The 12,083-nt window shown below is 36.0% G+C and overlaps 1 protein-coding gene across 3 annotated transcripts in view; it reads left to right on the plus strand.

Annotated features, from left to right (window-relative positions):
- The window catches only part of phf24 (PHD finger protein 24), a 106,783-nt gene that overhangs the window by 92,847 nt on the left and 1,853 nt on the right, over nucleotides 1-12,083 (plus strand). For all 3 annotated transcript variants that reach the window (XM_062032137.1, XM_062032138.1, XM_062032139.1), the window contains one exon: nucleotides 2,058-2,135. In XM_062032137.1, the coding sequence (XP_061888121.1) occupies nucleotides 2,058-2,135 (78 nt within the window). The remainder of the gene's footprint in view (nucleotides 1-2,057; nucleotides 2,136-12,083) is intronic.

Genomic DNA, 12,083 nt, shown 5'->3' on the forward strand with positions numbered 1-12,083 from the left:
CACAGACGTGAAATGAAGTGTGACCCCTTCACATTATCAGCTGCTCTTATATCCTATTAGATCTGTTGCTGGACACCGTTTATTAATTTAAGGAGACACGATGAGGCAAGACAAGGGCGTGTGCACATCGCACTAAAGTGCAACTTAATTAAAGCTCCATAAGTAGAAAATAAATTGTAAAAAAATGTTGGATTTGATTGCTGCGTTACAGAGCCATAGTTTGATCATGAAATGGAGTTCTTTTTAAGGTCAGACAGTTCAGGCTGCAAAAATGCCAAGACAGTGTTGACTCATATAGATTTCTTACAGTGCATTGCTGGGTTTATAAAACCTGGTTAAAATGTAGCAAAAAAAAATGAAGTAAAACAGTTAACACAGGATGTCAAACTACAAAAGGCAGTGTGGAAGTTGCTTCCTCGCAGTCCCACTGTCAGACACGGCACAGGAGCCCAGCGTGCAGGTTTTAACAAGGTTTTAATAATCACAAGGTTTTAAATAAAGTTCTCTCTCCAGCAGGACGCGACTTTTCAGCCACGTCCGTATCCTCTTCCCTCTCCTGCTCCCGGCCGCTTACTGTTAAAGACAACAGATGATTAGATTAACACGTACCACCTGTGAAATCTAATCACCTGCCAGCTGTGTCTCGCCGTCAGCACTGCCACGCCCCCGTCTGATGGTGCTCTGTCCTCAGCACCATGGACAGAGGCGGTGACCTTTGCTCCTGCAGACAGCGCTGGCCACATCTCCCCCCACAGGCAGCTTGTATAGAATATAATTGTTTTCATCATTTTAAATTTTTTCATCCAAAATTCACTATCTCATATTGCAGAGGTGTCAAAGTCATTTTCAGTGAGGGCCACATTGCAATTATGTTTGGCCCCAGGTGGCCGCTTCTAACAGTGAATACTATTATTACACAATTTTTTTAATGCATCTTATAAGTAGATTTTTTAAAACCTAAAATGTCAAAAAAATATGGTAAGTTGCAATAATTTCACCTCAAAATGTAGTGTATATTACTGTAAATGGAAAATTATCGTTAAAAAAGGCATCTCAGTTGCGAGAATTTTACTGTAAAATGTACATTTGTTTTTTTACTGTAAATAAAAACCTGCAATTTTACAGTAAAATTTTGGCACCTGAGCTGCCATTTTTTTTTTTTTTTTTACCCCAAATCAACGACTGTAGATTTTTCGGTGTATTAATGTAAATGCCAAAACGGCACCACAGTTTATTACAGTAAAAAAATGTACAGTTTTTTTTTAATTTAGACAAAAGTGCTGTAAAAACCACAGTAGATTTCACAATTTTACCATGAAATCTATTGCTACTTTTACATTGCAAAATTTGATGGATAACTTGCTTTGAAATAATTATTATTAGTATTTATTTCTATTTAAAAAATTGTTTGAATGTTTGATAAATAGTTTTGCATATTTAGACAATATTTAAGTTAACATAATATTGCGGTTACATGGAGTACATATATTTTTTTTCTCCCAAAATAGAAATAAATAATACATTTAGTATTAAAAGTTACAGTACTTTATTGATGCATATTATTTCCAGGCTTTTGAGGGCCAAATACAATAAAGTGGCGGACCACATCTGGCCCCCGGGCCTTGAGTTTGACACCTGTGTCATATTGCAAAGCGTTATATTCTGAAATAATTAAGAGATTTACACAGTATAGCTGACATAAAATAAACACATATCCTAGATGTGTGCGCTTGTCAACATTCACCAAGGTTTTTTCTCTCAAAAATGAGAAATAAATTAAATGAATTCCAAATATATAAAAAATAAAATCATATTTAAAAAAATTAGGCGCAAGAAAAAAAGTCATCATTTATTGTTTAGATTATGAGACAGCGTTAAAACAGTTTGTTCATCCAATTGATCGTGGCAGTGAATAATGACTTCTCTGTGTGTGTGTGTGTGTGTGTGTGTGTGTGTGTGTGTGTGTGTGTGTGTGTGTGTGTGTGTGTGTGTGTGTGTGTGTGTGTGTGTGTGTGTGTGTGTGTGTGTGTTGTCTGTTGTTGTCTTTTTGGGACAAGTATAAGTCATGTTGGCCCCATTTGTGAGAGCAGTCCGGTAAGCTCCGGCAGTGAACGAAGCAAGACCGACGACAACAGGTAAGTCCCTAGTCCCTATTCTAGTAAAAAACTGAAGACACTATAATATGTATGTATATGTGTGTATGTGTGTGTGTGTGTGTATGCATACAGTATATATATATATATATATATATATATATATATATATATATATATATATATATATATATATATATATATATATATATATATACATATATATATATATATATATATATATGTATATATATATATATATATATATATATATATATATATATATATATATAATTTGTGTATATATATATATATATATATACATATATCTACATATATATAATATGTGTATATATATATATACAATATATATATATATATATTGTATGTATGTATATATATTACATATATATGCATGTGTGTGTATATATATATATATTAATATATTTACATATATATATTAATATATATATGTATATATATATATATATATATATATGTATGTATGTATATATATATATATATATATATATATATATATATATATATATATATATGTATGTATATATATGTATGTGTATGTATATATATATATATGTATGTGTATATATATATATGTATGTAAGTATATATATGTATATACTGTATATATATATGAATATATACATATATATATATATATATATATATATATATATATATATATATATATATATATATATATATATATATATATATATATATATATATATATACCAACATAACAAGGGGGTAATGGCTGCACTCTGCAGAAGGCAGGGTACACCCTCGACAAGTTGCCACCTTATGTTGGCTAATTTTGTTGAACACTCTGGGACTTTTGGAGTGACAAACGATCAGTGGCTTTACATAGTCACTGCTAGCATTAGCACAAACTAGCAATGTGAGGCAATCCTAATAATGTTTATTTGATGTTTATATTTTCAGTCCTACAAGCCTAAAAATTAAGGAAGAAGTGTAAAGAAATAAAACTTAGAAAGGAATATAATTCAACAGAAGGAACATCCATCCTTAACTTAACTTACGGTGCTTCTGTTTCATGCTGTTAACTATCTGTTTAGCTGCGCATGCTGGAATTGAGTAGCAAGGCCAGAATAATACATTTATGGACAGTGCAGTGTGAGAGCCAATGTGTTTACCTTGTAATGAAGTAAATGCAGTCTCAAAGGAATTTAAACTGCGGAGGCACTTTTTGAGGAAACATCCACATTTTGATGTACGGCCCCTGAGTCCTTGTGCTCCTGATACTGCGGCCCTCTTCATTATGTAGTTGAACAGCCGCGCCATACAGTGTAAAAAACATTATATTCTGTACCTCATACAAAGAGTTGACGATACAGACGGTATCCGTTGTTTGAGTGCTCAGCACATTTTATGGCTGTAATCCACTATCAGGATATACGTGAATGCTGTCCACCGTAGTTTGAACAACTGAGATAAGACACGGAGAAACTAACTCACTTGTCTTTTTCCCCTCTATTAATTAATTACAAATTATTTATGTAGCCCTAACCACAAGTGTCTCAAAGGGCTTTACAAACACGCAAGGAAAACTCAAAAGACCGCAGCTGGGAAAAAGAAGAAAAGGGAACCACAGACGTGAAGGGACGAGTGGGTATAATTATTCCATCCATTTTTTTTGACTGTTTGTCCCTTTCGGGGGTCACGGGTGATCCTGGAGCCTGTCCCAGCTGAACTCGGGTGGAAGGCGGGGGTGCACCCTGGACAAGCCAACACGGACAGACTAGGGGCCAACATTCACACACTAAGGCCAATTTAGTGTTGCCAATCAACCTATGAAGTGAAGTGAAGTGAATTATATTTATATAGCGCTTTTTCTCTAGTGACTCAAAGCGCTTTTACATAGTGAAACCCAATATCTAAGTTCCATTTAAACCAGTGTGGGTGGCACTGGGAGCGGGTGGGTAAAGTGTCTTGCCCAAGGACACAACGGCAGCGACTAGGATGGCGGAAGCGGGGATCGAACCTGGAACCCTCAAGTTGCTGTCACGGCCACTCTACCAACCGAGCTATACCCAGGTGCATGTCTTTGGAGGTGGGAGGAAGCCGGAGTACGCGGAGGGAACCCACGCAGTCACGGGGAGAACATGCAAACTCCACACAGAAAGACCTCAAACCCGGGGATCGAACCCAGGACCTTCTTATTGTGAGGCACACGCACTAACCCCTGTAGCACCGTGCGGCCCGGGTATGATTATTGAATTTACCCATCGGGACACCAACAGATAGTTATAAGGGGATCTTCTATGGCATTTGTTTTGGTTTTGCGTGGTGAACACTTGGATGCAAGAGGTAAATGGTAAATGGTAAATGGGTTATTCTTGTATAGCGCTTTTCTATCTTCTTGATTTAGAGCTATATAAATAAACATTGATTGATTGACTTGTGGAGGTCTTGCTCCTCCGGGTTCTTAGGACCACCAATGACGGACATGACAGGCTCGACGGTTTGGAAATGTTGTTTATTTTTCAATAAACCTCCTTCTCTGGTCGCTTTTCAGCACTCGCCTCTTCTCCCCGTCTCGCTCTTCCGGTCGCTTTTCAGCCTTCCGCGTCTTCGTCTCCGTCTCGCTCTCGCTTCCGCCCGGGCTCGGGTTCGTTCTCGGCCATCCACTCCGACTTCACCAACCACGTCCTTCTCGGCTGCTGCCCTTTTACACAGTGACAGGCGATGAGACAACTGCTACACACCTGTCGCCCATCTCTGAGCCGGCCCCGGCGTGCCCCGCCTCGCTGCAGGTCCGCAGGCCACGCCTCCTCACAGTACTCAAAGCGCTTTGACACTATTTCCACATTCACACATTCACACACTGATGGCGGTAGCTGCCATGCAAGGCCCTAACCACGACCCATCAGGAGCAAGGGTGACGTGCTCTTGCTCAAGGACACAACGGACGTGACGAGGTCGGTAGAAGGTGGGGATGGAACCAGGAACCTCAAGAGCAGGCAAATGCCAAAGCCCCCCTAAAGCCCAGCCCACGAACAACACCTCAGATCCTCATTGTCATCCCATTGGGTGGAGTTGTTTCTCGCCCTGGTGTGGGATCTGAGCCGAGGATGACTTTGTGGCTTGTGCAGCCCTTTGAGACACTTGTGATTTAGGGCTATATAAACAAACTTTGATTGATTGATGATTTTTTTGCTGCTATGAAATCCTATGAAAACTGAAGAACCTAAAGATGAATATGCACAAATGCAGGAAAACAATGTTAATAAAGGTAAAAAAATAAAATCACCCATTCTTTGTATGTAATCACCATAAAATGGTTGGTTCCAGTTTCTATTTCTGCTATGTTGATAAACGCTTACGTCGACATCAGTCAGCCACTCTGAGAAGCGTTAAGACACGGGTGTCAAACCCAAGGCCCAGGGAACTTCATTTTATTTGGCCCTCGAAAGCCTGGAAATAATAAGTATCAATAAAGTACTGTAACTTTTCTTACTAAATGTATTCTTTCTTTCTATTTTGGCAGGAAAAAAATACCAGTACTCCATGCAATCGCAAATGTTGTTAACTTAAATATTGTTTAATTATGCAAAAATATTTTATCAAACATTCACACCATTTTTTAAATAGAAATAAATACTAATGATAATGATTTCAAAGCAAGTTATACATCAAATTGTGCAATGTGAAAGCAGCAATAGATTTCATGGTACAATTGTGAAATTTACTGTGGTTTTTACAGCATTTTTCTCTAAATCAGGGGTCACCAACGCGGTGCCTGCGGGCACCAGGTAGCCCGTAAGGACCAGATGAGTAGCCCGCTGGCCTGTTCTAAAAATAGCTCAAATAGCAGCACTTACCAGTGAGCTGCCTCTATCTTTTTAAATTTTATTTATTTACTAGCAAGCTGGTCTCGCTTTGCCCGACATTTTTAATTCTAAGAGAGACAAAACTCAAATAGAATTTGAAAATCCAAGAAAATATTTTAAAGACTTGGTCTTCACTTGTTTAAATAAATTCATTAATTTTTTTACTTTGCTTCTTATAACTTTCAGAAAGACCATTTTAGAGAAAAAATACAACCTTAAAAATGATTTTAGGATTTTTAAACACATATACCTTTTTACCTTTTAAATTCCTTCCTCTTCTTTCCTGACCATTTAAATCAATGTTCAAGTAAATTTATTTTTTTTATTGTAAAGAATAATAAGTACATTTTAATTTAATTCTTCATTTTAGCTTCTGTTTTTTCGACGAAGAATATTTGTGAAATATTTCTTCAAACTTATTATGATTAAAATAAAATAAAAATATTCTGGCAAATCTAGAAAATCTGTAGAATCAAATTTAAATCTTATTTCAAAGTCTTTTGAATTTCTTTTAAAATTTTTGTTCTGGAAAATCTAGAAGAAATAATGATTTGTCTTTGTTAGAAATATAGCTTGGTCCAATTTGTTATATATTCTAACAAAGTGTAGATTGGATTTTAACCTATTTAAAACATGACATCAAAATTCTAAAATGAATCTTAATCAGGAAAAATTACTAATGACGTTCCATACATTATTTTTTTAATTTTTTCAAAAAGATTCGAATTAGCTAGTTTTTCTCTTCTTTTTTTCGGTTGAATTTTGAGTTTTAAAGAGTCGAAATTGAAGATAAACTATGTTTCAAAATTTAATTGTCATTTTTTTCGTGTTTTCTCCTCTTTTTAACCGTTCAATTAAGTGTAAATATCATTAATTATTAATAATAACATAGAGTTAAAGGTAAATTGAGCAAATTGGCTATTTCTGGCAATTTATTTAAGTGTGTATCAAACTGGTAGCCCTTCGCATTAATCAGTACCCAAGAAGTAGCTCTTGGTTTCAAAAAGGTTGGTGACCCCTGCTCTAAATGGAAAAAAAAACTGTACTTTTTTTTACTGTAATAAACTGCGGTGCCTTTTTGGCATTTACAGAAATACACCGAAAAATGTACAGTTGTTGATCTGCGGTAAAAAAACAAAAACAAACTGGCAGTTCAGGTGCCAAAAGTTTACTGTAAAATGCAGTTTTTTTATTTAAAGTAAAAATAACACATTTTACAGTAACATTCTGGCAACTGAGCTGCCTTTTTTTAAGCATAAAAACAGCGGTACTGTTTTTCCATTTATAGTAATATACACTAAATCAGTGTCACATTTTTTTAATTCAAGTACCCCCTAATCAGAGCAAAGCATTTTTGGTTGAAAAAAAGAGATAAAGAAGTAAAATACAACACTATGTCATCAGTTTCTGATTTATTAAATTGTATAACAGTGCAAAATATTGCTCATTTGTTTTGGTCTTTCTTGAACTATTTGGAAAAAAAGATATAAAAATAACTAAAAACTTGTTGAAAAATAAACAAGTGATTCAATTATAAATAAAGATTTGTACACATAAAAGTAATCATCAACTTAAAGTGCCCTCTTTGGGGATTGTAATAGAGATCCATCTGGATTCATTAACTTAATTCTAAACATTTCTTCACAAAAAAAGGAAATCTTTAACATCAATATTTATGGAACATGTCCACAAAAAATCTAGCTGTCAACACTGAATATTGCATTGTTGCATTTCTTATCACAGTTCTTTATGACAGACATTTAAAACAAATCTCACGTACCCCTTGGCATACCTTCAAGTACCCCCAGGGGTACGCGTACCCCCATTTGAGAACCACTGCACTAAATTTTAAGATGAAATTATTGCATTTAAAAAAATCTGATAAAATGCATAGAAAAATGGTGTAAAAATAGTGTGCACTGTTAAAAGCGGCCCTTAGTGAAAACGACTTTAACACCTCTGACATTATTAGGTACTCTTGCATCAGCCGTTACAGGAAAGCAATATTCCCATTTGATTGGTTAGAACAAATTGATTGAGCCAATGTTTATTATTGAGGTTGCAGGACTGCATGAAACTAAGTGGTTTCCTTGTAGCTGAATAACCCAAACCATAATATGCAATGCCTCAGCACACTTCTGCGGACACATCAAGTCGAATGTAAATCAGAGCACACGACTGACCAGAGACTTTATGGTACCAGTATGTGGCATATCACCGTGAAAGAGCGTGTAGATACGTCATGATGATCATTAAAAAAAATGTGACTAATACCCAAAATAACCTTCTCAAAATAGAGCTGTTGTTTTTCTTCAGCAAGAGATGCCGCTTAAAGACCTACTGAAATGACATTTTTTTATTTAAACGGGAATAGCAGATCCATTCTATGTGTCATACTTGATCATTTCGCGATATTGCCATATTTTTGCTGAAAGGATTTAGTAGAGAACAACGACGATAAAGATCGCAACTTTTGGTATCTGATAAAAACAACCCTTGCCCCTACCGGAAGTAGCGTGACGTCACAAGACAAAGGATTCCTCACAATTCCGCTTTGTTTACAACGGAGCGAGACATTCGGACCGAGAAAGCGACGATTACCCCATTAGTTTGGCGAAGATGAAAGATTCGTGGATGAAGAACTTTAGAGTGAAGGACTACAGTGTAGTGCGGGGTGTATCTTTTTTCGCTCTGACCGTAACTTAGGTACAAGCTGGCTCTTGGATTCCACACTCTCTCCTTTTTCTATTGTGGATCACAGATTTGTATTTTAAACCACCTCAGATACTATATCCTCTTGAAAATGAGAGTCGAGAACGCGAAATGGACATTCACAGTGACTGAACATGTAAATACACGGTTAATAATTTTCAGCTTTGCGAAGCTAAAAAAATAGAAGCTAAGTTAGCTACAGAGCTAACGTGATAGCAGGCTCAAATGCAGATAGAAACAAAATTTTAAAAAAACCCTGACTGGAAGGATGGACAGAAAATCAACAATACCATTAAACCATGAACATGTAAATACACGATTAATCATTTTCAGCTTGGCGAAGCTAAAAAAATAGAAGCTAAGTTAGCTACGGAGCTAACGTGATAGCATCAGTCTCAAATGCAGATAGAAACTAAATTTAAAAAAAAACCCTGACTGGAAGGATAGACAGAAGATCAACAATACTATTAAACCATGAACATGTAAATACACGGTTAATAATTTTCAGCTTTGCGAAGCTAAAAAAATAGAAGCTAAGTTAGCTAGAGAACTAACGTGATAGCAGGCTCAAATGCAGATAGAAACAAAATTTTAAAAAACCCTGACTGGAAGGATAGACAGAAAATCAACGATACCATTAAACCATGAACATGTAAATACACGATTAATAATTTTCAGCTTAGCAAAGCTAAAAAAATAGAAGCTAACTTAGCTACGGAGCTAACGTGATAGCATCAGTCTCAAATGCAGATAGAAACTAAATTAAAAAAAAACCCTGACTGGAAGGATAGACAGAAGATCAACAATACTATTAAACCATGAACATGTAAATACACGGTTAATAATTTTCAGCTTGGCGAAGCTAAAAAAATAGAAGCTAACTTAGCTACGGAGCTAACGTGATAGCATCAGTCTCAAATGCAGATAGAAACTAAATTAAAAAAAAACCCTGACTGGAAGGATAGACAGAAGATCAACAATACTATTAAACCATGAACATGTAAATACACGGTTAATAATTTTCAGCTTTGCGAAGCTAAAAAAATAGAAGCTAAGTTAGCTAGAGAACTAACGTGATAGCAGGCTCAAATGCAGATAGAAACAAAATTTTAAAAAACCCTGACTGGAAGGATAGACAGAAAATCAACGATACCATTAAACCATGAACATGTAAATACACGATTAATAATTTTCAGCTTAGCGAAGCTAAAAAAAATAGAAGCTAACTTAGCTACGGAGCTAACGTGATAGCATCAGTCTCAAATGCAGATAGAAACTAAATTAAAAAAAAATCCTGACTGGAAGGATGGACAGAAGATCAACAATACTATTAAACCATGAACATGTAAATACACGGTTAATAATTTTCAGCTTTGCGAAGCTAAAAAAATAGAAGCTAAGTTAGCTAGAGAACTAACGTGATAGCAGGCTCAAATGCAGATAGAAACAAAATTTTTAAAAAACCCTGACTGGAAGGATGGACAGAAGATCAACAATACTATTAAACCATGAACACGTAAATACACGATTAATAATTTTCAGCTTGGCGAAGCTAAAAAAATAGAAGCTAAGTTAGCTATGGAGCTAACGTGATAGCATCAGTCTCAAATGCAGATAGAAACTAAATTAAAAAAAACCCTGACTGGATGGATAGACAGAAGATCAACAATACTATTAAACCATGAACATGTAAATACACGGTTAATAATTTTCAGCTTGGCGAAGCTAAAAAAATAGAAGCTAACTTAGATGCGGCGGCGGCGGGCGTTGTACGCTTTTGACGACACCCCGGCCGCCATCAGAGTCGGCAAGAAACATATATTTCCCCAAAGTTACGTACGTGACATGCACATATCGACACGCACGTACGGGCAAGCGATCAAATGTTTGGAAGCCAAAGCTATACTCACCGTAGTGCGTCTGCTATCCTGCTCAAAACACAACACAACCTCCTGGTGTTGGTGTTGCTACAGCCAGCCGCTAATACACCGATCGCACCTACAACTTTCTTATTTGCAGTCTCCATTGTCCATTAAACAAATTGCAAAAGATTCACCAACACAGATGTCCAGAATACTGTGGAATTTTGTCGAAGAAAACGGAGGTATTTGAATTGGGTCCAAACACTTCCCTTGACCTCGTGACGTCACGCGCATACGTTATCATACCGCGCCGTTTTCAAGCGGAAGTTTCCCGGGAAGTTTAAAATGTCACTTTATAAGTTAACCCGGCCGTATTGGCATGTGTTGCAATGTTAAGATTTCATCATTGATATATAAACTATCAGACTGCGTGGTCGGTAGTAGTGGCTTTCAGTAGGCCTTTAATGAATGTCGGCTTATGGAAGCTGTGGGATCTAATTGTAGAAGTACACCAACAGCACGGTCTTTACCTTAATACACCCAGCATGAGGGGTTTTAAAATAAAGCAACAAGTGGTTTAAGGTTCAGTGACTCTCAACAACTGCCTGACTCATGTTCATAGTCCTTGGATATGAATGATATTTTGTTTACCGTGTTTTTCGGACTATAAGGCGCACTTAAAATCCTTTCATTTTCTCAAAACTTGCCTTATAACCCGGCGCGCCTAATGTACGGGATTATTTTGGTTGTGCTAAACGACCTCAAAGCTATTTTATTTGGTACATGGTGAAATGATAAGTGTGACTAGTAGATGGCAGTCACACATACGAGTTATGTGTTGACTGCAATATGATTGCAGTCACACAGAAGAGATACGTGTAGACTGCAATATGACTCGAGTAAACAACACCAAAATGTTATATGTTCCATTGAAAATATAGAACATTACACACGGCGCTCAAAAATCTGTCAACATGTTTTAGTACGACTTTGGTAAGCTATAAAGTCGCACCGCTTGATGGATTGTACTGTGCTTCAACATACGAGTATTATTATGGTGTGTGTATAAGGTAAGACATATTATCTCAGTGTTTCCCATACCTGTGGCGGTGGGGGCGTGGCTATGGGCGTAGTCACCATGACATCATAGAGTAATTTGCATAATTTACTACAATGATTTGATTTTCTCTAAAAAGGCTCAAAAAATGTATACTTACTAATTAATAATAACAGTTTTGTTTTAAACGTCCATCCATCCATTTTACATTATAATTACAACACTTTATGTACATATTTATATACAGATTTGAACATTAAGTTATTCACTGAAATATGTGGTTCTTACAAAAAATATATCTTATAAAATATAAAAGCTAAAATGTCTCAAAACTCTGCCCCTTTAATTAGTGCATACTAAATAATTTAACTTTAGCCTACTACTACAACCATATTATTTACCAGCAACATAAAGTGAAACAGAGGCAGAGGTGTCCTGCCACAGTCAGTAACAAATAAACAGAAAACATTAGTGGTAGTAGATA

Source organism: Entelurus aequoreus, linkage group LG21 (assembly GCF_033978785.1).
Source record: "Entelurus aequoreus isolate RoL-2023_Sb linkage group LG21, RoL_Eaeq_v1.1, whole genome shotgun sequence".
Lineage (NCBI taxonomy): Eukaryota > Metazoa > Chordata > Actinopteri > Syngnathiformes > Syngnathidae > Entelurus > Entelurus aequoreus.